The 25,158-nt window shown below is 40.2% G+C and overlaps 1 protein-coding gene across 6 annotated transcripts in view; it reads right to left on the bottom strand.

Annotated features, from left to right (window-relative positions):
• The window catches only part of Nsmce2 (NSE2/MMS21 homolog, SMC5-SMC6 complex SUMO ligase), a 227,492-nt gene that overhangs the window by 125,125 nt on the left and 77,209 nt on the right, over nucleotides 1-25,158 (bottom strand). For all 6 annotated transcript variants that reach the window (NM_026746.3, NM_001164604.1, XM_017316737.2 and 3 more), the window contains exon 4: nucleotides 21,099-21,252. In NM_026746.3, the coding sequence (NP_081022.2) occupies nucleotides 21,099-21,252 (154 nt within the window). The remainder of the gene's footprint in view (nucleotides 1-21,098; nucleotides 21,253-25,158) is intronic.

Here is a 25,158-nt window from a genome sequence, read left to right as displayed (position 1 = left end):
AGATAGATGATACTGGCTCAAAATTATAATATTCTAGACATTTCCTTATTCTACAAATAATATTTTTGTTCAATGTAAACTGCTTCTTTGTAAAGTTCTCAAAGCAGCTCTTTATTCTACCTTCGAATTTTCTGCTTTAAGCTGACATTCAGAGTAGTCTAGACATAAAGAATGGTAAACATGGATGTCTACAGGGAAAGACAAAAAGAAATTGATACAAAAGAAAATGTTTCAAGTGGAATCTAATGGAGAGGTGGCACTTATCTGTATGTATTCAGAAACAATCAACCCTATCACTGTGTAAGTCAAACATAAAGCATTCAGGCTCCATGTCACATGTATACTGCAGTCTGGAGATGGAAGAAGACTGAGGGCCTTGTGTGAGCTCTTCTATTAAAACAATACATTTGAGTGGCATCACCCCAACTGGTATTTACTAAAACACCCAAAGAAAAGCTTAGGCACAGCAAGGTACGGGCAGTGAAGCGACCCTGAGAATGGTTATATACCACATGAGGGTCTGATGGTACTAAGGGATGGGGATAGATCAAGAGGATGTCTTCTTCAGTGGCATGACTCCTTCTGCTTTTGGTGCCCTCAAAGGGAAAGCACAAGGTAGAGAATAATAATTTAGGGAGGAAAAAGGGTATAAATGTTCAAGATTTATTTTTCATATTATACTTTTTCAAAGACAAACAGCTAAACTCCCTTTCCCCATTCTTAAATGGGAACTTAAGCTCTGACCAATTATCATTCACTGTGAGTGTAATTTCTGGATCATTAGATATGATGACACATGGGTCCTACGATTTGTGACTGGAATGGAGAATGATCTTTCTTCGAAGCAGGTCTACTGTGTGAAGTAAAGGCATATGCAAGGCTCTTCCTACCTGTACCTACCTCAGCCAGCTCTGCAGGGTGGATCCAGACACTTCTACTACGCACCACTAGGAAACATGTCAGAACATCTAACCAATACCCTTAACTATCTTTGGTTAGCATGTAAAAAAGTACATACCAAAGAGGCTGAGAAGTGTGTTTATGTGGTATGGTGATAGGGTTAATTACAATCTAGCAACAAAGGCAGGAACTAGTAAAAAAAAAAAAATCTTTGGATAATCAATCCAAGACTATCTATAGAACAGTCAATGGGTAAGTATCTGAGGGAGACTACAGGATGAATGATAGATATAATGCCTCTCCCTTCACACCACAAATTGGGATAGAAGTATATGTCAACGGTGAGAAATACTAGGAACTAGAACTGAGGAATGAGAGGGGATGCCAGTGTCATTGATGGAGGTGACGGAGACAGCAGAAATATGCTGGAGGTGAACAAATACCACAAAGCTGAATCAGAGCGGTTTACAAAGATGTACATGTCAAAACCAAAAGGATAGCTACGTGTGATAGTGCATACCCACGATCCCATCAGGAGGCTGAGGCAGGAGAGTTGCAAGTTCAAAGCTAGACTGGCTACACAGTAAGATATTGTCTTAAAATCAAGCAAAAAAATATTGTGTGGAAATTCCTCACATGGTAACATGGAGGCTAGACAGTATTAGCTAAGTAGCACCACTTCAGAAGTAAGAGTGAGAAAAATGACATTTATTCATAACAGTATTTTAAAAGCTATCTTAATCATAAAGGCTCCCTTGAACTTATAGGCATAAAATTAGGATCTTATATTTTATTACTGACTTTATAGTTGTTTTTAGCACATTGGCCTTTGCTGTATGGCTAAGCACCTTACTATGTACTATGCAAACTGCATTAAAGAAGATGTATCTTTATGGAGTCATCTCCAAAAAGTTTAATGTACTCAGTAAGAACCAGTTAGGAAAGAAAGTTTATAGAGCAGACTTATCTTTCAAATTCAGAAAAGGAAATTCCCCAATTCTTCCCACCAGCTTAGGCGTTACCTAGATCTGGATATACTTGTCAAAAGTGCCACCTGCCGTTACTCAATGGGGGTTTCCATGTCAGAAGGGAAACACCTGTTTCTGATTTTCCCCAAACAAAACCTAGGTGAGTGCTACTCACTGACACTGAGATGGGCCCTTCATCTGTAACACACACACACACACACACACACACACACACACACACACACACAGACACACACACACACAGACACACACACAGACACACACACAGACACACACACACACAGACACACACACACACAGACACACACACACATCAGAGGAGAGAGAATGAAGTGTGGGCTCCATGGAAGGAACAACTTGCTAAGAGTGCTCCTAGCACTGTGTGGCTGCAGGCTTGTTGCAGCTGTATTATCTCGGGCTCTTTAATAGGTGCCACTGAAGACTATCTGTAATTAAATAATTACCTTCTTGAGAAAACATGACTCCATTCTAAATTGAGCAGGATTCTTACCTCTCTTCTTATTCAAAGTTCTTCTAAGTCTTACTCAAACCTCATTCTGTCTATGAAGCCATCACTCGTTTCAAAGATGGCTCCTTTCTCAGGTGGTGATTACATGAGACACATGTGCTAGCACACTAGCATTTGTCTCCTCCGGTTCTATCTCAGCAACACTACACTCTCATTTCTTTCCCAGACTTTATTATTTGTGTTCATTAAGTATCTTCGTTATTCTGTTTAAAGGGCTATAGCATATTCAATATGCCCTATCATCTATTAAGGCATATCTTGAAAGGATAAAAATCTCTTGCAAATAAGGAATATGCTTACACTTCTTTTTATTTTACTAAATACCTGGTTTGAGCTCAGGTATGAGAGAGATACTCGAAAAGAGCTAACAAATGCTGTAAAGGAGAAGCAACAGAAGCCAAATTCTACTTGAGTCATGCTCTCGGTTCAAGTTTGCTGGGATACCTTTATGAAGATCCACGTCCCAGACTAAGCAGATGAGTTTGAAGAGTCCTTTAAAGACCCCCCTGCTCTTCAGGGGTAAGATAGCCAGGAGAGGATGAAGAACAAACACTCGAGCATGCTGTCTTAGCAGTTAAAAACAAGTATTACAGTATTTTTAAAATGAACTAATAAACATGAGCTGCTGTGGGAGACTAAAGACCTCCAATTTGTTATGCCACCAAAGCCAGCCGCGAACTTGAGCTCTTTCTGCCCACTGCATCCCAACTGCTGGGATTCCAGGCCTGTGTCACTACCAACAGCCATCCTGCTACTCACAAGGTTTTCTTCTCTAAGTTTATCATTTTACATTTTCATTTAGGGTATATTCTTTTAAGAAATATTTTTGGGAATTATAATTACATCATTTAATCTTCCCTTTCCTTCTTCCAAATTCTCCCATGCAATTTGTAATGATATTTTCCCAAATGGCTAAGCTGTGGTCTGAGAGCCACCTCTAAGTCCTTATTTTTGGAGGTCCAAGATTATATTCAGGCAGTATCCCATCTGCATGACACTTCTTGTATTATTCTCTCTTCCCCAGGTAGTCTCCAGTAGCTCAGAACCTCACCAACACTCCAGCGGGCTTCTGTAAGCAAGAACTCTTTCCATTCCAGTCTATCCTATATGCCACAACAGTGTCACCTTTTTCAAGTTCAAGTTCAACCACAAGACACAGCTCATGAAAAATGAACTCTCTCCATTATTTGATTAAATTGGCTTACTTAAGGCAATAGTGACATCAATCAGCTCGATGTACACTTGTAACCCCTTCTCTCATATACTCAGAATTTTATTTAATAGATTACTTGCTCCTCGTGCCTTTTCTTCTATTTCTGTTCATAGGTTAATGATCACCAGGTGTACGTTATGTACACATGTACACACACACACACACACACACACACACACACATGTTCGCACATACACCCAAGGGCTGTATACTAATTTAAATATTATCATGACATAATAAAACATTTTGTAAGTGAATAATTTTTTCCAAGCTCTGATTGTTCTTGAATTTTCCTATTGAACACTATAGAGGAGTATCAGAATATAGGGTATTTGATCTGGAATTATCACATTAGCATTTCACCCCCAAAGTATTATTTATCAGAAAATATAGTATTGATACACTTTTGAATCTATAATAGCTGAATACAACTCTCTTAAATTATCACTGGATTATGTTAAGTTTAAGCTTCAGATGCAGCTAGTGTCTTTTATTAACTATGGGATGATTTTGAGATCAGTGACTTGAAAATTCACCTCTCAACCCTCTGTTCCTGGTCCTCTCTCCTCTTCCCGATATGGTATATCCAGTTCCCATATCATATTCCCGATATGGTATATCCAGTTCCCAGACTATGTTATAACCAGGCCAGTGGCCAAAGAATACCCTCACTACTTTTAAAGCTTGTACTCAAAATATAATAATGCATTTTCTATTTTACCAGACTAGGTCATGGGGAATTTGCTATTTATGTAAAATGAGTCAAGCAAGAGAAGAAAATGGTATATTTCAGTTCCTGTATCTACTGGGATCTACGGTAACTAAATGCAAAGGATGGAGAATAGCTTGCTGAGATAGGTAGAGGGCAGAATTCTGTTCATTCAAATATTGTAAGTTGGATATTTTAATATTGAGTTCCATTCAACACAGTCTAAAACAAAGCAATTAGCACATTCAAAGCTTCCATAAAGTTTAACTATCATTCCTTTTCTTTCCAAAAACCTAGCTTACAAAAAAACAAAAACAAAACAAACAAAACAAAACAAAAAACCCTAGCTTACATTTTCCCTAATCTGTGTTGTTAGACTGCCCTTCAGAGTAAGACTGCTTTAAAAGTCTCACTTTACAGATGTGATTTCATCTGTATTAGGAGGACATCGCTAAAGTCTGTGGTGTCTGTTAAAAGACAGAAGGGTGGATTTACTACAAGCAAAGAAAGAAAGAGGGATGGAATGTACCATGCTGAGATGAGCAAGTCTGGAGTTGAAAGAGAACGGAGAACTTTCTAGGGACTATGAGTGTCTGGGATGAAAGACTAGAGGAGAAAATGGGAAAGGGGACAGATAGCCTTTACTATTCTGGAGGGTTGATGGGAGCAACCAGAAGACCATTACTCAATTTCTGGCAGTTCCCCGAGTACAAGCATGTAGCAGTGAATTTGTTAAACTGCTTTATGCTCCTGGCGGGTCACACCTCCTACCACCCACCAGAGCCCTCTGGATTTGAGAATGAAGGACACACATATGCTGGCTTAATTTTGATATGCCTTGTCTAGGTCAATGGCTGGGCATTTCTAATCCTCCCCATGGCTAGCATACATTTCCCTCCAGTACTCCTGGCTTAATACCTTCTAAACTCTCAATCATCTCTGCTACCCCATTACCTTCTGGGGAGCCTCCTTCCCCCGCCCCCTCCCCCATCCACATTCCCTTTCCACCTGGATGGCTTCTCTCCTGTAGCTCTTAAGTCTGACCCTTCTCCCTCTGAGTCATGGTGCTTCTCCTCTTCTCCTCTTTCTCTCCTTATGTGTGCAATCTAAAAGTCCCGCCCCTTTCATCTTGCCCAGCCACTGGCCGCTGGCAACTTTACTTCCCAAAGTCAACTAGAGGCAGGCTTTCTTTAGCATCTGAGCATGCATATTCCCGCGTGATTCTGGGAGCCCAATTAAGACAAAGCGTTAGAACCAATCCCCAATGCAAGCAATGCCAGGTATACTGTGCAACCATCAGTCATCCTGGCAGACTGTAAGACTGTAAGCTGAGCTGAGGGTATATATGGTTAGTAGCAAAAGGAACAGGATGAACAGGAAAGAGAACGTTCCAGGAACAAAACTAGATTGAAGACTTTAAGTGGCTTATAACCTCTTTAAAGAGACATTTTGGGTTTTGGAGTTGTTGATTTTTGTGGTGTGTGTGTGTGTGTGTGTGTGTGTGTGTGTGTGTGTGTGTATCAATGCCCGTGGAGGTCAGAAGAGAGTGTTAAATTCTACAGAGCTGAAGTTATAGGCAGTTGTGAGCTGCTCCACATGGGTGCTGGGAACTAAACTCAAGTCCACTAACACTCTTAACTGATAAGCCATCTTTCCAGTCCTTTTACCTATCTTTTGCAGGAGGGGTTTCTTCTTCTCTTCTTCTCTTCTCCCCCCCCCAAGTACATGTAAAACAAAACCACTGTGTTTAAAACAGAAGGAAAATATAAATGAATAGCTACTACAGTTTCTTGGCTGTAATTCTACAAAATGTAGGAACCACCACAGCCAGCTTGATGTTCTGGAGGAGAGATCAATGCCACAACACAACAGAAACAGTGGACACTGTCAATCAAGGGTGATGCTGAAGGAAGAAACAAAAGTTCTTGAACCTTAAGTTATAAGTTTTCTATTTTATACAATTGAAATTACATCAAAGTTTAGTGATACCTAAGAAAAGGATGAAGAACCTTCTACCAAGAGGGACTTAGTCAAATTGGATGAGGAGTGTACCAGAAAGTCTGGCATGTCCAGCCATTTGGCAGCCCACACTGTACTAAAAGGTGACTGCTGCTCAGATCTGCCAAGGTGACCTTGATAAAAAGGGACATAACGCTTTGTCTTAACTTCTCATGCTCAGGACTAGAATGAGTCAAAACATCTCCATGGAAGGGAGTGGGGGAGAGCATCCTTGAACTTACAGACACATAATCCCCTCCAGGTCTTCTTCCCTCAAATAAATACTGGGTCCTAGTTCTCTGCCAATCCCTAGGGGTCCAGAGTATCAAGGGAGACAAGTCTGTTCTCACCTGCCTGACAGCTCACCCAAATATGAGCTGCTAGCTAAAGACGGAGAGAGATCTCACAGAAGAGAAGATTGATGAATTTATCTGAACCTGAAAAGATGACTGTTTTACTTACTTAAAACAATCTAGTAATATTTCATTTTAGAGAGCTCTATTAAAGATTTTTCATCTCTCTAATCCATTAGATTTTAAATCTCTTCTCTGGGTTTTTGTTTTATTTTGATCGAGATCAATTATCCTGTAGCTTGGGCTGGCCTCAAACTTGTTGTGTAGTTGAGGCTAGCCTCAAAGTCCTGATTCTCCTGCTATAGTTTCCTGAATGCTAAGATTGGAAGAGCATGCTACTCTACCTAGCTTTTCTTCAACAGATTTTTACATGTGGTGTTCTAAGACTCCAAAATTTTATCTGAACAATCTCCTTTGCCTCTGACAGGCAAAGGAGATTCCTTGTTTCTATTTCTGGCCTAAGCTACAGAGAGCTTATTCACTGAAAAAAAAAAAAAAAAAAAAACCAAAAAAACCAACAACAAGGAATCCATGCATGTAAGGTGTGAGAGTTAAGGGAAATATGGGCTCATCTGAACCTAAATTAATCTTTTATAAACCTAAGTGAGCTACCAAACTCTCCCAAAGGAGGAAGCATTCAGGGTATATGTGTCACATGGTATGCTAGGCCGACTGTGGAGGCCATGGAAGCTGCTTTTCAGCAAAGCCACTTTTCCAGAAAGACATTTCTGCCTCCTTCCCCTCTCTATTCTAGATCTCACGATGCAGGGTCGCTGGGGGTGGGGGTGGGAGGAGATATAGCCTGGAAAGGAGATTAACAGATGTGGGCTGGAGACATCACTCAGTATATAACACTTGTCTAGCAAAAACTGGGTCCTTGGCCTAACCCCTACCCCACCCCCAAAAGCCAAAGCCTGATATAAGATGAGAATGTATGTACACACACACACACACACACACACACACACACACATGAATACATAACCACACACATGCACACACAGTGTGCATCTAAGCCATCTTTTCTTTAAAATGAAGTTCATTAATAATCAAGCTCTGACAGTAAAGTCCACGTTCTCGGGTCCAATCTAATGTGTATCTTCCAGAGAATCCCCAATATACTGAAGACTCACAGAGCACACAACAGAGATACAGCTCTACATTTATTTATAATTGTTTTCATGCTGAGCACAGGCTGGCTCACTATATGAATAAGATTACTTCTTTTGTTCTCTTCTCTTACAAGGCAGGATCTTACTGTGTAGCCTAGGCTGACCTGAAACTTACTACATTATATGGTCCAGCTGGCCTTGAGCTCACAGTGATCCTCCTGCCTCACCTTCCACTTGGTGGGATTATGGCTGTGGTTCACCATGCCCATTTAATAATACTGTTAAGCACCCAGTCTCTGTTTCCCTATCAAGAAAAGGCAGCCAACACCAATATTAACTGAAAATATGATCTCTCCCCTTATCAACATTTTTTGTTCACATCCTGCCAATTACAGAGCATTTCTCATTACTTTACAGTCTAACAACATTTTACCCTTCATTAAAATCTCTCCGCAATGTAGGAAAATGACTAACCCGTTCTCAATTTGTTTCTTTGAACTTAAGAATTCTTGCTACTGATAAAACTTCTTAAAATGTTTATCCTTCTACATTTTAGATATGAATAAAAATCAAAGTAAATGAACCAGAAAACTAATACTCAGGGAGTCTGTTACAGTTTATGAAGCCCTTTCATACACAGTATCTTGTTTAATCCTTCTATATCTCTATGGGCTAGTTAGTATCATTCTTATTAGTGTTATTATCATATACACATATTTTCCAAGAATAAAATTCTACCATTTAATTAAAAAAAATACAAACTACTACTTGGTTAGACACAATCTTGATTTTCAGTTTTTCATTCCAACTCTTCTGGTGGTTACTGGCCTTAGCCATGAGCTGGCATTACAGGAAGGTGACAGTACAACAAGACAAGGCCTGTTTCCCATGTAAGCATAGTAAACATTTTCCTTTCTTTTCTTTTCTTTTCTTTTCTTTTCTTTTCTTTCCTTTTCTTATCTTTTCTTTTCTTTTCTTTTCTTTTCTTTTCTTTTTTTGAGACAGGGTTTCTCTGTGTAGCCCTGGCTGTCCTGGATCTCACTTTGTAGACCAGGCTGGCCTCGAACTCAGAAATTTGCCCGCCTCCCAAATGCTGGGATTAAAGGCATGCGCCACCACTACCCGGCATGGTAAACATTTTCAACTAACTTATTTCCTCTCTTCTTCCCTCCCTCCTCCCTCTCTCCCTCCCTTCTTTTGAGACAGGTCTCTCACTATAATGCATGCTACCCTGGAACTCATTATGTAGCTCAAGCTGGTTCAAACCTGGCAATCCTCCTGCCTCCGTCTCACAAGTGCTGGCATCCTGGCATCCTGGCATGACTTAACAGGCCTGGAGCTAATATTGAACTTTGTATCCTACTTCTAAAAACTGTTAATACCATACGCATTTAATTCTTAAGGTTATTTTTAAACATGAATATTCTGTATTATCAGTGCAGAATATTTTATTTAGCTAGCCTACTGTTAGTCATTCATATTATTATTTATATATTAATTATAAATGATATTATAAAGGGTATCACTGAGTCAATTTTGTTTCTCTTTTTCTGAGCATCTGCCTAGGGAAGAGTCTCAGATAGAGAGTTTCTAAGAAAATAGTCAAATGGTAATTTGCGTGTTGACAACCAAGCATGTCACACTCCATCATTTCAAAGAAAAAAAAAACCTTCAAGAAGTGCAGAGCTGAGATCCAGAGATAGGATAGACACTGAGTGGCCAGAGGGGACACAGAGGATAGACACTGAGTGGCCAGAGGGGACACAGAGCTGTTTTACTCCCAATAGCATGTCTTCATTATTGTATCACACAAATAAAAGCTTCTAAACCCTTCAGCTGAAATTAATGTAGCAAGTCACTGTTGTTCTGAATGTGCAAAATTATGCCAGTTGACTTGATTTCAAACGTTGTCACTAGCAGTGCACTCCGTTAAGAGCTTTGTACAGCACATGGCTCAGCTGCAGTCTCCACACCCTCTGCCCTGACCTGCATGACTACTAGAATATGCACAGACTACCTGAATGTTCCTATCCATTTGCTGTATGCAAACACAGTAACATTCCATACACTAAGCTGCCAGGTTCTATTTAAAAATCTTTCTGAAACCCAAATATATGCATGTCTTTAAAAAATCCTGACATACTAGAAATGCTTAATAATTTGCTTGACATTTTAATTACATACAGATTACAAAGCTTAAATCTTTCTACTAATTTCTGGAATTACAATTTGACAATATAATTATTTTCTTCAGTATAACATCTGTCAGCTCTGGAACACTGGGGCTTTGGTCTTCCTAGGTCCAGCTGCCTCCTAGAATAAACAACAGCACCCTCATCTAAGTCAACGAGAGAAACACCCACAGTTTAGTTGTTCTAACTTGCGGCTGACTCACTAGTGCCTTAACAATGGAGCCTTCCTTTACTAACTTTAACCATAGCCATCTCACCTTCTAAAACTTCTCTCCTCCTTGTGAGTGTATCTGCCAGCTCTGTTGCCTCCTGACAGGGATCCTGGGTAAATGTGTCACCTCCGTGGTTCTCATTATATGGTGTCAGGTCTGCTAAAAACAGAACCTGCAGCAGTTTTTCATTTCTTTCCCCATGTGGATGCTGTCAACATCGGGATGATGAGACACCAGCCAGGTTACTGTTTGTTATGCTTGAAATGAATTTCACAGAGCTTGCTGTAAACTTGTGATGGAATGAGTATCCCATTCCTCTGCCCAAACACAGCAACTATTCACAAAGGAAACGCCAGTCCTAGGTACTGTGTATCGAATGTACTGTCAAGATCAGAAGCGTGAGGAAAAAAGAGAAATACACAATGTTTGCTGCACTCTGCCTCCCTGCTTTCTAAATGGCAGTGCTAGGAACAGTTTCCCATCAGCTAGACAAATTCCTCAGAGTCATCAGAATATATCAGTTCAGATCCACAATCTGGTGACCCACATGAATTACTACTTGACAGTTTTATAGTCCATCTCTCAGGAAATAAAAGGGAGAAGTTAAGAGAAAGGAAAACAGATACTTTCACGGGTCAGTATAATTAGAGATAAACAAGAGCAACAAACATCACCATTAGCCAAAATATCCTTACAGGCTTTGGTGTCATCCTGCACCTAAACTTTACCACTGTCACAACCAACTTGTATCGCCTCTCTCCAATCCTCCTGAAGAGAGGTAAGAAATAAAGAGCAATGTGTATATAGTGCTCATGCACAGGCAGTTGGCATCTATTAATCTACAAGTGCTAAGAACTTCTTATAGTGGGTATAATATAGAAACTGGTCATGACTTTTGTCATAGTAAAAGGAAGAGGACACAAAGTCAAAGGTGAGTGCAGAACACATAGGCCATCAAATAGGAGCCATATAAAAGTTAATCTGGCTACTACACCCAGCAAAACTCTCAATCAACATAGATGGAAAAACCAAAATATTCCAGGACAAAACCAAATTCAAACAGTATCTATCTACCAACCCAGCCCTACAGAGGATCCTGGAACTCTAACACAAGGAAGATACCTGTACCAAAGAAAGGACAAGATATTAAGTATTGTACAACAAAGTCAAAAGCAGAGAGCCACAAGCACATAAAGCCACCTACAAAAACAAACATATCAGGAAACAACAGTCGTCTCTCCTTAATATCTCTCAATACTAATGGACTCAACTCACCTATAAAAAGACATAAGCTAACAGACTGGATATGCAAACAAGATCCAGCATTTTGCTGCATACAAGAAACACACCTCAAAAACATAGACAAGCACTATCTCTGAGTAAAAGGATGGAAAAAGGTCTTCCAAGCAAATGGTTCCAGGAAAACAAGCAGGAGTTGCCATTCTAATATCCAATAAAATAGACTTTCAACCAAAAATTATCAAGTATGATGAAGGATACTTCGTGTTTATCAAGGGGAAATTCCACCAAGAGAAAGCCTCAATTCTGAACATATATGCCCCAAATGCAAGAGTATCCAAATTCATAAAAGAAGCTTTACTAAAACTCAAAACTCACATTGAACCCCACACAATAATAGTGGGAGATTTCAGCCACCAATGGACAGGTCATTGAGACATAAACTAAACAGAGACACAGTGAAACTAAGAGAGATTATGAATCAAATGGATTTAACAGATATCTACAGAACATTTCACCCTAAAAAAATGAAAGAAGATGAAGAGGAAGAGGAAGAGGGAGAGGGAGAAGGAGAAGAAGAAGACGACGACGACGACTATGACGACAACACCTTCTCAGCACCTCATGGTACCTTCTCCAAAACTGACCATGTAAACAACCCTCAACAGATACAAGAAGATTGAAATAATATCATGCATTCTATCAGATCACCAAGGCCTAAGGCTGGTCTTCAATAACAGCAAAAACTACAGATAAGCCCACATACACATTGAAACTGAACAGTTCTCTACTCAATGACATCTTGGTCAGGAAAGACATAAAGAAATTAAAGACTTCCTGGAATTTAACAAAAATGTTGACACATCATACTCAAACTTATGGGACACAATGAAAGCAGTGCTAAGAGGAAAGGTTATAGCACTTAGTGCCCTGGTAAAGAAACTGTAGAGATCGTACATTAACAACTTAACAGCACACCTAAGAGCTCTAGAACAAAAAGAAGCAAACTCACCCAAGAGGAGTAGAAGGCAGGAAATAGTCAAACTCGGGGCAGAAATCAACCAAACAGAAACAAAGAAAACAAGGCAAAGAATCAGCAAAACCAAAAGCTGCTTCTTTGAGAGAAGATAGATAAACAAGATAGATAAACTCCTAGCCAAACTAACTGAAGGGCCAAGAGGCAGTATCCAAATTAATAAAATCAGAAATGAAAAGGGAGACATGACAACAGAAATGGAGGAAATTCAAAAAACCATCAGATCCTACTATAAAAGTCTATATGCAACAAAACTGGAAAATCTAGATGAAATGGATGGTTTTCTAGACAAATACCACATACCAAAGTTAAATCAAAACAGGCCCATCTCACACAAGGAAATAGAAGAAATCATTAAAAACCTTCCAACCAAAAAGAGCCCAGGGTCAGATGGATTTAGTGCAGAATTCTACCAGACCTTCAAGGAAGACCTGATACAAATTTTCCTCAAACAATTCCATAAAATAGAACAGAAGGAACACTACCTAACTTGTTCTATGAAGCCACAATTACTCTGATACCTAAACCACACAATGACCCAACAAAAAAGAGAACTTCAGAACAATCTTGCTTACGAATATCGATGCAAAAATACTCAATAAAATTCTTGCAAACCGAATCCAAGAACACATTAAAACCATCATTCACCACCATCAAGTAGGCTTATCCCAGGGATGCAAGGTTGGTTTAATATATGAAAATACATTAATGTAATTCACTATGTAAACAAACTCAAAGAAAAAGTCTCATGATCATTTCCCGAGATGCAGAAAAAGCATTTGACAAAATACAACACCCCTTCACGTTAAAAGTATTGGAGAGATCAGAAATTCAAGGCCAATACCTAAACATAATAAAAGCAATTTACTGCAAACCAACAGTCAATATCAAATTAAATGGAGACATACTTGAAGCAATCCCACTGAAATCGGGGACATGACAAGGATGCCCACTCTCCCCATATTTATTCAATATAGTACTCTAAGTGTTAGCTAGAACAATAAGACAACAAAAAGCGATCAAGGGGATAAATTGGTAAAGAACAAATAAAGGTATCACTATTTGCAGATGATATGATAGTATACATGAGCAACTCCAAAAATTCTACCAGAGAACTTCTCCAGATGATAAACAACTTCAGCAAAGTGGCTGGATATAAAATTAACTCAAATAAATCAGTAGCCTTCCTTTATACAAAGGATAAACAGGCTGAGAAAGAAATTAGGGAAAAACTCCCTTCACAATAGCCATAAATAATATAAAATATCTTGGGGGTAACTAACCAAACAAGTTAAAGTCCTGTACAACAATAACTTCAAGTCTCTCAAGAAAGACATTGAAGAAGATCTCAGAAAATGGAGAGATCTCCCATGCTCATGGATTGGCAGAATTAGCATAGTAAAAATGGCCATCCTACCAAAGGTAATCTATAGATTCAATGCAATCCCCATCAAAATCCCAACACAATTCTTCAAAGTCATGAAAATAGCAATTCTCAAATTCATCTGGAAAGGCAAAAAAACCTAGAATATCGAAAACAATTCTTACAATAAAAGAACAGCTGGGGGAATCACCATCCCTGACGTCAAACTTTACGATAGAGCAATAGTGATAAAATCTGCATGGTATTGGTACAGAGACAGACACATTGATTAATGGAATAGAATTGAAGACCCAGAAATAAAACCACACACTTACCACACAAACTTTGTCACTTGATCTTTGACAAAGACACCAAAATATACAATGGAAAAAAGAAAGCATCTTCAATAAATGGTGCTGGTCTAACTGGCTGTCTGTATGTAGGAATGAAAATAGACCATATTTGTCACCTTGTACAAAGCTCAAATCCAAGTGGATCAAGGACCTCAACATAAAACCAGATACACTGAATCTAATAGAAGAGAAAGTGGCAAAAAGCCTTGAACTCATTGGCACAGGGGGAAATTACCTAAACAGAACTCCAATGGCTCATGCCCTACTATCAATAATTGATAAATGGAACCTCATGAAACTTGAAAGCTTCAGTATGGCAAAGGACAGAGTCAAGAAGACAGATTGGGAAAAAAAAAAAAAAAACTTCATTAACCCCACATCCAATAGAGGGCTAATATCCAAATTATAAAGAACTCAACAAATTAATCACCAAACAAACCAAACAACCCAATCAAAAAATGGGGTACAGAACTAAACCGAGAATTCTCAACTGAGGAATCTCAAATGGCTGAGAAGCACCTAAAGAAATGTTCAAAGTCCTTAGTGATCAGGGAAATGCAAATCAAAACGACTCTGAGATTCCACCTTACACTAATCACAATGGCTAAGATCAAAACCTCAGGTGACAACACATGTTGGAGAGGATGTGGAGAAAGAGGAACACTCCTCCATTTCTGGTGGGATTGCAAACTGGTACAACTACTCTGGAAATCAAACAATTTTTCCTCAGAAAATTGGAAATAGATTTATCTGAAGACCCAGCTATACCACTCTTGGAGAATATACCCAAAAGATGCCTCACCACGCCACAGGGGCACCTGTTCCATTATGTTCATAGCAGCCTTATTTGTGATAGCCAGAAGCTGGAAACAACCTAGAGGTTCCACGACAGAAGAATGGATACAGAAAATGTGGTTCATTTATACAATAGAATACTACTCAGCTATTAAGAAAGAGGACATCCTGACTTTTGCAGGCAAATGGATGGAACTAGAAAATATCATCCTGCCAAGTGTGGTGGTACACGCCTTTAATCCCAGCACTTAGGAGGCAGAGGCAGGCAGATTTCTGAGTTTGAGGCCAGCCTGGTCTACAGAGTGAGTTCCAGGACATCCAGGACTACATAGAGAAATCCTGCTTGAAAAAACAAACAAAACAAAACAAAAAAGAAAATACCTTCCTGAGTGAAGTAACTCAGACCCAAAAGATGTGCATGGTATATACTCACTAATAAGTGGATGTTAGCCCCCCCCCCCCCAAAAAAAGGTACAGAATACCCAAGATACAGTCCACAGAACTCAAAAAGGTCAACAAGCTGAAGTGCCCAAGTGAGGACACCTCAGTCCCACTTGGAAGAGAGAAGAAGCCAACCACAAGCAGAGAGGGAAGGACCTGGGAGGGAAAGTGGCTGGGGCACGGTGGGGTGGGGTGAGGGAAGGGGAACCTGATCTGGTACTGGGTGAGGGAAAAGGACTGAAGTCCTGAGGGTCAGCAGAAATCATGGAAACAGTCAACCTCAGGAAATAGGAGGTTGTGGGGACCCTCCAGAATCCACCATACCTGGGAGGTGAGGGACTCTCAGGAATCAAAGGGAGGGACCTTAGAGGAAATGTCCGACTGTAAGGAGAGGGAACTTATAGAGCCAACCTCCAGCAGGAAGACAGAGCATCAAGTGAGGGATGGGGTTGCCATAACACAGTCACATCTCTGACCCATAATTTGTTCCTGTCTGAAAGAACTGCAGGATAATGGAGAGGAGTCTGAGGAAAAGAAGGTCCAGCGACAGGCCCAAAGTGGGGTCCAGCTCAAGGGAAGGTCCCAAGGCCTGACACTATTACTCAGGCTATGGACCGCTCACAAAAAGGGACCTATCATGACTCCCCTCCAAAGACCCAACAAACAGCTGAAAAGAGTCAGATGCAGATATTTGCACCCAACCAATGGACAGAAACAGCTGACCCTTGTTGTTGAATTAGGGAAGGCTGAAAGAAGATGAGAAGAAGGGCGATCCTGTAGGAGGACCAGCAGTCTCAATTAATCTGAACCCCCGAGAACTCTCAAACACTGGACCACCAACAAGGCAGCATACACCAGCTGATATGAGGCCCCCAACACACATACAGTAGAGGACTTCCGGGTCTGTGTTCATTCAGAGGTGATGCACCTAACCCTCAAGAGACTGGAGGCTCCAGGGAGTTTAGAGGTCAGGTGGGGTGGGGGGTGGGGGCACACATCTGGAGACAGGGGGGTGGAGAGGAGGTGTGGGATGTGGAGCAGTTGGAGGGTGGATGAGGGGGCAGGGAATGGAATACGGAGTGTAAAAAGTAAATTAATAAAAAAAGAAGAAGAAGAACTGTGTCAGGGCTGGGGTGGAGCTTTAGTTCTGGCTGTTAAGATTGGATACTTTCTGCTGTGCCCTATACTGGGCTCCTTCAATAATAAGTTGGAGAGTTTGCAAGGATCCAGCATCTCATTTAATCTGGGTGCAATGCTAAGAAATAAACTGGGGTAGATATAATTTTCTCTAGTATACAAGCATTATGGATTAGTTATGAAATTTCCCCAAAGGCTCATGTGTTGAACACTTTTATCTCAACTTTTTGTGAGGTTCTTGAAACCTCAGGAGGTCGGACCTAGCTTGAAGAAGTAGGTCACCAGGGTCAGATCTGGAGGTGTATTTTGTCTGCGGCCTTTCCTGCCATGCACCTCCCTATCAGGCAATAAGTGAACACCTTCTCCATAGGCTGCTGCTGGCATGGTTTCTATGTGCACCAGTGTGAACTCCAACCTCGGAAACTGTGAACCTAATAAATCTTTCCTACCTGAGGCTGTTTCTGCCGGGTGCTTTTACCACAACAATGAGTAGGTGTCCAAGGGATAAAAATAATGTCTTCAAAGAATCTGATGTTGTGACTACAGATTAGACGCAAATAAAGCATGCTACCATTGGAGAAATGCTACCCTTAAACAAGCATAGCTCATCCAGTCGGTTTCTAGTCTAGCGATGGTAAATGCTAGCACCTGCACTGCCTCCTCTTTCCCACTCTTTCACATTAGACCTTCTTTCCTGCTAAGCCTAGACCCCACCTCAGGGAGTTTCTGAATACTCTGGTCCACAGAGCCTCTATTGATGACAGAACACATGAGCAAGCTAGATAAAGATAAAATGCTCTCACTCTCCTCACATTACATAATACACAATAAACATAATAAGATTGTTTTTTCCAAGTGCTAAGTTTCTTATTTGTATTCATTTAAGAGTATCAACTACATAAATGAAATAGAACAGCTATTTAAAAGTGTTCTGAGTATATATAAACTAAATGCATGGTATTTATGGGCAAATCTACAGTTAAAAAAAAAAAAACCTACCAACCAAACACACAAACAAACCCCCAAGAATCTGTGGATGTAGTTTAGATGAGGAATCAGTAACCTTTCCTGTAAAGAAGCAGATAGTAAATATTATAAGTTCTGTGGGCCAGTGGTTTGTGATGTAACATGGGTTCTGCATTGACACTGGGAAAGCTGCCACAGACCATACTTAACTTAGTGAGCACGTCTGGGCTCTAACCAACCTAGATACAAAGCAGATTTTCATGTTATCTTTCCCTGTTTTGATCCCACCAATGATTGAACCCTCCCCCTAATATTATAAAAACTATTCCCAAGCTGTAAGCTGAATTTGTACCATAGACAGCCCAGATCTAGTGTTTTCAAAATGGGGATTTCTGGTGGTCTGAAATTGTGACTACTATACCAGCATATGAGACTTCCCTTCAACCAAAACGAGGCATTGCTATAGAGCAATGCAAAAGCAAGAAAGGACTCATCTACTTTTTGGGCCAGAAGTTGAGAACTGCAAAAATAAGAAACAATGCCACCTAATCTCCGTACATTTTCCTTATGTTTGGGGAACAGTAATATTTCATGTCAAATGTTATCTATACTTAACACATAATGGGCATAGTTTTTAAAATAGATTATTATTATTTTAACCCTCAGTTCTGGTTTCTAATAGGACAAATACTACAAGGCACACACACCATGTGACCTAGAACCCTGAGAGGTCTATTTTCAGTATGTTAAAGGGACACAGGATCACAAGGCATGAGAACCAGCTGCTTAGCAGGGTCAACTGTGAGTGCAGTGGAGAACACTGTCCACCAGACTCAACCACCTTCACCCCCACCTTGACCTTACCCCATTCAAGAACTACCTGACATTTCTTTAACTGAATTATGATTTGATAACTTAAATTCCCTGCAACTGTAGCTCACATGAGGAATATGGAGAAAATATTATGGTTGTTTACATAAAAGAACAACCCTTTATATACATACTTCAGTCATTTTTTATCTTTAAGACAGAGTCTTGTCATATAGCCCTGGATAGCCTGGAACTTACTATGTAGTCCAAGCTGGCCTCACGGGGCAGCGATCCTCCTGCCTCTACCTCCTGTGTGCTGGGATTATAGGTACATGTCATCATGCCTGCAGGGTTCTCACTATAGCTTTTACTTCATCAAAACAGGCAACTACAGATGAGGGACTTTGTCTGTGTGTGTTTGTGTATGTGTCTCCCTCTCACTTATATTTTCCAAATTAAAAAAAAAACCAAATATTATTACTACAAATTACAACAACTCCTTAACTCCAGAACATATTTCAAAGCGGATGGATCCATTAGCCCCTTTAATAAGTCACAGTGTACCTTGGATCTGGACACATAACCACTGCACAAGCCTGTTCCATCAGGACCGTCACAGCAGAGTGAAATCTAAAGAACAAAACCTATCAGACATGCTACAGAAGTAACTGGCAGTACTCAAAACACTAAGCTAACAATTCCATTTTGCAAGCGCCACAAAGTATCTTATATAGCACTTTAAAAGAGTATTGATATTTTGTTTGCTCTGCTATTTAAGATCAGGACCTTTTAAAATAACATTTCAGGGGAAATTAAAGGGAAACTTCTGTTATTCCCAGTGTTGCAACGCATGGGGAACTCTTACATAAGGAAGTGTTCTTTTCAATATAAATTTACTTGTCATTAGATTTAACTATCCAAATGATGTATATGGCTGGACTTGGGGAAGCACATCTCTCTTCTCTCTCCTCTCTCTTTCTCTTTCCCCATATTAAAAAAGTAATAATCACAATTTAAACATTAATTTGGTTGCATTATATGCTTCTGATTAGAAATTTCCCCAAGACCATTTATTCTAAAATTCCCTATAATTTCTTTTATGGAACAATAACTTTGTGAATAAGTAACAAAGGAGGAAGAAACATACTTTTTATATATTTATTCCTCGGTTTTATTATAAAATATCTTTAAAATAAGAGGTGAGGCATTAGGTCTGTCATAATGTGTAAGACTGAATTCAAGGGCACTAAAGTTACAAACATGTCTGCTATGGCAGACATAAAACCTGAAAGCCCCACTTTCTCTCTTCTGGGGATTCTGCTCTACTGGGGAACTGCATAAAATTATTTGAGAAAGATTGTGATAGTGACAATGCTCAATCAAGAACCAAATCGAGGGAAACTGCTTACTGTTTAGATCTACAGAACAGCAATAGTCTCATCAGGATTGCAAAACATTCTAAATTGTGAAACTTAAGTTATTTGTAAAATAGACAAAAGTGAAGCAGCTTCCTCAGTCATTTTTGAGATCTCAGCACCAATTTAAAGAAATACTTTACTTAAAAGAAGGCCAACTTCAGCCGGGCATGGTGGCGCACGCCTTTGATCCCAGCACTTGGGAGGCAGAGGCAGGCGGATTAGAGGCCAGCCTTGTCTGCACAGTGAGTTCCAGGACAGCAAGGGCTACACAGAGAAAACCCTGTCTCAAAAAACCTAAAAAAAAAAAAAAAAAAAAAAAAAAACCCACAAAAAAACAAAACCAAAAAAACCAAAAGAAAGCCAACTTCAAAACATGAATCTCTACACTAAGTACATAGAAAGACACAAAATGAATTTACATCACATAACATCCTGCTCTGTCAGTGTACACATAAGTGTGAAAGAAGGCTAACGTTTGAAAGGGAAAAAAGTCATTCACTTTCCTCTTCAATTCTTTAAGGAACAATCGTGTCTCAATCCTAAAACAAATAAAACAAACAAACAAACAAATCCCTATACAACTAAACAGCTGCCTAGACAAGAAAAAAAAAGATCTAACTCACTAACATTGCTCTGAGGACCACATGGAGAAGGTTTACTACTTCTGGTACTGTGTGTGTGTGTGTGTGTGTGTGTGTGTGTGTGTGTGTGTGTGTGTGTGTCTGTCTGTCTATCTGTCTGTCTGTCCGTCCGTCCGTGTCTGTGTGTGTACACAGTGGATTATTTTCCTCACTGTGGAGAAGATATATTATTTCTGGTACACTCTGTAAGGTAGGGGTGTGCGTATGTAAAATGAATTATTTTCCTCACTCTCATTTTCAAGTCAAAACCCTAACTGTTAACAAGCATTTAAGCCAATTTTAAAATCACATGGAACTTATAGTACCCAGGGTACAGTATCAGAGGGACTTTTAAGCATTTGGGAGGAATCCCCGAGGAAACCTCACCAACGCTGCCCCACAGCAGCAAATGGGAACAAATGTACTTCAGAGCTTGGCACAGCAGTTTACGTTTTGAAAGAATTACCATTGTTATCTTAATAAAATGGTTTTTAGTTTTATTTTGTTTTCCCAAGTCCCCTCCCCAGCAGTGAGACACTTTGTGGAAACTGTTGGCTTCAGAAATAGACAGGCAATTGGAATCAGTATTAGACAAACACGAAACTGCAACAAGACAAGCCATTCAGGCAGAGGATGGAGCAAGCAGAGAAGCGGACACTGCTCACAGGTCAGGCCCCTCATCTCAAGAAGCCAGAGCGAAGCGGCTGACTTACATTGCTTCTTCAGCTCCCTCAGCTGTTGCTTGAACTGCACGAACTTTTCATTCTCTTTAAAGTCGGCATCAGAGTTCTTATCCTGTAAAGCCAAAAATTTCTTCTCTACCAGTAATTTTAAATCTGGTACTTTTTCTGGACGTTCTTCTTTTACCTAAGAAAGACCATAAATTCATGTTCGTTAGAGATAATGAGTATCAACAAGGGCTATACAACTGTCTTAATCTCATTTAATTCAAAAGACAGTATGAGAGAGAACAGATCCTCTCACGAGACTACTCAGAAAAAGTGACAGGCTCGCCCACCCTGCCTTCCTGCTCTACACAGCCTGTCACTAAGTCCATGAACTTGTTAAACCCTGCAGAAGAGGCGACTGGCCCAGACCTGGCCTTCACCCCTCTTCTTTCACCTGGATCTGCTCAGCCCATCTCTACATGCAATAGTGTTTATTCCATCTTCAGTTCAGCATCCTCTTGCAGCCCTTGATCTGTGGGTGACAGTGATCCCTACATTAACAAGAGAAACTAAGGTTTTGACTTTCTACAGTTCCCTGGTCTAACAAGGAGTTGAGTGTCCTGCTTGTTCTGTTCAAGGCCAAACACTCAATGTATGTTCTTCTCCCTAAGTATTATAAAGTTCAGCCACACGGAAACATTAAAGGTACTGGATTGTGAACACTATGTATGTCATCACTGCTGCAGTTACCACTCGACTGTGTTTGCCCCTCCACATCTCTTCCCATCTATCGTGCTCTTGAGTCTGTCTTAATTAACTTCCCTAGACCCTCAGGTGCTTTAGAACACACGTGCAGCAGCAGCAGCAGCAGCAGCACTAACAACAGCACTCTATTAGAAGTCTGGCGCTTCCTTCCATGCACTTGTTTTTTGAGCGTAGCCCATGCCTTTGTGGTTTCCACTCTGTTTTGATGGAATGGCTGACAGCACCTTGGTTTAAACAGTTTGCCCCCCCATCAATAGGGCAGTTGGAGACCTCTGAGGTTGGGTCTACTCTTCCAAGAATTGGCTAGGCAAAGCTGAGTAATTATAAATTTTACTTGATGTCTTAAATATTTTCACTACCTGCACTCCCACTCATTCCTCACCAATTTCCGACTGCAAAAGCTTTTTAAGGCCAAATAGTTCCATCCAAACAGCAAGATTTCTAGTGAGGAGAAAACAATAAGCAATTTAGCCTTTATTACGCAGACTTCTAGGAATAATTGTAGGACAAAGGCAGGGAGGACAGCTGGCAAAGCAACTGCCTGGCTCGTGAAGAGTAAACCTGCAAACTCTCTGATGACAAACTAATGGAGCTGCTGCCAGAACAAGCTAACTGTTCACAATTAAGTGTTAGAGCATGGATGAGAAAGTACCCTAGCAGTGGGGAGTCAAGCGATACCACAAAGTCATGCACACAACAAACCTCAGAAAGAAGCAAGCTGTTACTGGGAAGGGAAAACCCAGAAGGATGGCAGAGAAAGCCAAGCAGGTGACAGGAATGAATGAATGAATGAATGAGTGTGTGTGTGTGTGTATTCTCTTTGGAAGCTGGGAGTAGTAGAGCTTTCCAGAGTGGCCCAGCATTAGAAGGATTTTGTGGTTGATCTTAGGGTAAGCTCAGGGGTTGGTAGCTTTTTGTTTGTTTGTTTGTTTGCTTTTTTTTTCTGTAGGCTGGGGCCTGGCCATTCTCCTACCCAGGAGAGGAGGAGCTGTTACAACCATTTGGGAAGTCTGGGAGGAGTTGTCCAGTGGAGCTCCTAAGGGGCCGAGCCTGGCCACTCACACCTGGAGAGGTCAGGCCTGGCCATCAGAGTAGCCCAGGGGCGGAGCCTGATGGTAGAGGGCTGCAGAGGAAGGGCTTAACAGTGGGAAAGTTAGTGTGAATAGCCAACATTTCATCTTCTCAGAACCCACCAGAGATGACATAACCTTACATATTACAGATGGGAAAGTGAAAAATTAGACATAGCAGGTCTTGTACACAGCACTGGGGCTACCACCATTAGCACTGGTTTCATTTTAGTCATGGGGGTTGGACCTGTTTCATGCTAAACATATATTCCACCACTAGTTATACCCCAGCCTCTCCTGGAAAATCTTAAGCACCAGTGAGATATGGCTATTGGCCTATCAGTAGTGTTCATATAATCTGATTTTAGAAAAAGGTCTTGATATCCAGTTTTGTGACACTCTTATCGCCTTTCTTGGATCTTTATGATTTTAAATTATGTGCATATAATATGTGTCTCTGTGTGGGTATGTGCATATGAGTACAGGTGTCCACGGAGGCTACAAATGTGGGACAGTCTCTCCAACCCCTACCTGCCCCAGCACTAGAACCACAGACAGCTGTGAGAGATCTAACATGGGTGCTGGGAATCAAACTCGGGTCCTCTGGAAGAGCAGCCACCTCTCCAGGTCTTACTTCCTATTCTTCACCCGTAGGTTCTAGCTGCTTCCTTAACACATCCCTGCTTCTCCTGCTTGCTCACCATTGTGTTGACAGTCACTACACATATTTGCAACATTGTCTTTTTCTCTGAATAAGACAGAAACTTTTTAAACAATGTCTGACTTATCACTAACTATTACTAGTACCTAACAGATAGATAAGAGGTATTACATTAAATAGGTCACCACATATGTGTCAATTTGACAAAACTGTTATGATGAAGCAACAAGGCTTTTTAGGTGGTTTAAGCAACAGGAATTCACTTTTACAGATATGAAGTCTAGAAATTTAAGATCACAGAGACAGAAGCATTGGTTTCTTTACTGGGCTGATAGTCCATCTTCTTCCACGCCATGATGTGGACTTCTCACTGTATTTGGTCATCTTCTCTGGAGCTATGAAACGCCCTCCTATTATACGAGGTAGTCCTTTCTCATGACACAAGTCTTCCCCTTTTCTGTGTCACTACACGGTCTCTTGATGTAAACGTTGTCTTCTCCCTCACCAACTCATGGTCCTTCCAGCAGATGTGCCTATGTATTAATCTCCTCTTCGGTCATTAGTCATACTGGACTAAGGTCTACTAATGATGGCACGGCAGTGAGCTTAAGTTATCTCTTTATTCATTTTTTGTGGATATAAAATCATGTTTATAATTCTTGTTTAATATTGAAAAAATTTTACTTATCTATTTATTTATGTATTTTTAATGTCATTATGTGTGTTTGAGTGTGGGTTTGTACATATGAGAGTAACACCCTCAGAGGCCAGAAGAGGGTCCTGGATCCCCCGCTGCAGGTGGAACTACATGCGGTTGTAAGCTGCCAGGTATGGGTGCTGGAAACTGAACTCAGGTCCTCTGAAAAGGCAGCAAGCACTCTTAACTGCTAAGTCATGTCTCCAGCCTCTCAAATGGATTCTCCACATGGCATATCAACAAGTTCCTCTAATGATAAATATTCAAGTTAAAGTTGAACTTTAATTTAAAATCAGACAAAATTGAATAGTTGGTGGTAGAAATAACTTCTTTACAGAGGAACTTTTGTAAATCCCTGAAGCTTGGGCTGGAGCTATGAACTAAGTAGAGCATTTATTTGCCTAGACGGTACAAGGTCCAATCCACAGCACTGCACAGAAGTAACCTCATTCCTGCTTCTTCAACTCAATGGCACCATGTGGAACCGCAGCACTTGGAAGACTAAGGCAGGACGACAACCTCAAGTTTGAGGATAGGTTTAGGATACACAGTAAGTTGAAGGCCAGCTTGGGCTAAAGGGAGACTGATTCAAAAACAACGAATGAATGAATGAACGAAAGAAAACAAACAAACAAACAAACAAACAAACAAGTAAATACTTTGTAGAATAAACTGTTCTACCCTTTCAGGGCTAAGCAAAATTTCAAAACTGATAATATTCATTTTATTGGTATTTATTAAACTTGTCAAATATTCAAAGCACAAGCACATGCATTATCATCCATCCATCCATCTCTCTCTATCGTCTATCTTCATCCTTTCATTCATCTATTTCCATCCACCCATTCTAAAACATTATATATAATTCATGTATATATACTCACATATATGTATACTCATATATATATATGT

The sequence above is a fragment of the Mus musculus genome, chromosome 15 (assembly GCF_000001635.26).
Source record: "Mus musculus strain C57BL/6J chromosome 15, GRCm38.p6 C57BL/6J".
In the NCBI taxonomy this organism is placed as follows: Eukaryota; Metazoa; Chordata; class Mammalia; order Rodentia; family Muridae; genus Mus; species Mus musculus.
This window is presented reverse-complemented; position numbering and strand designations above follow the sequence as displayed.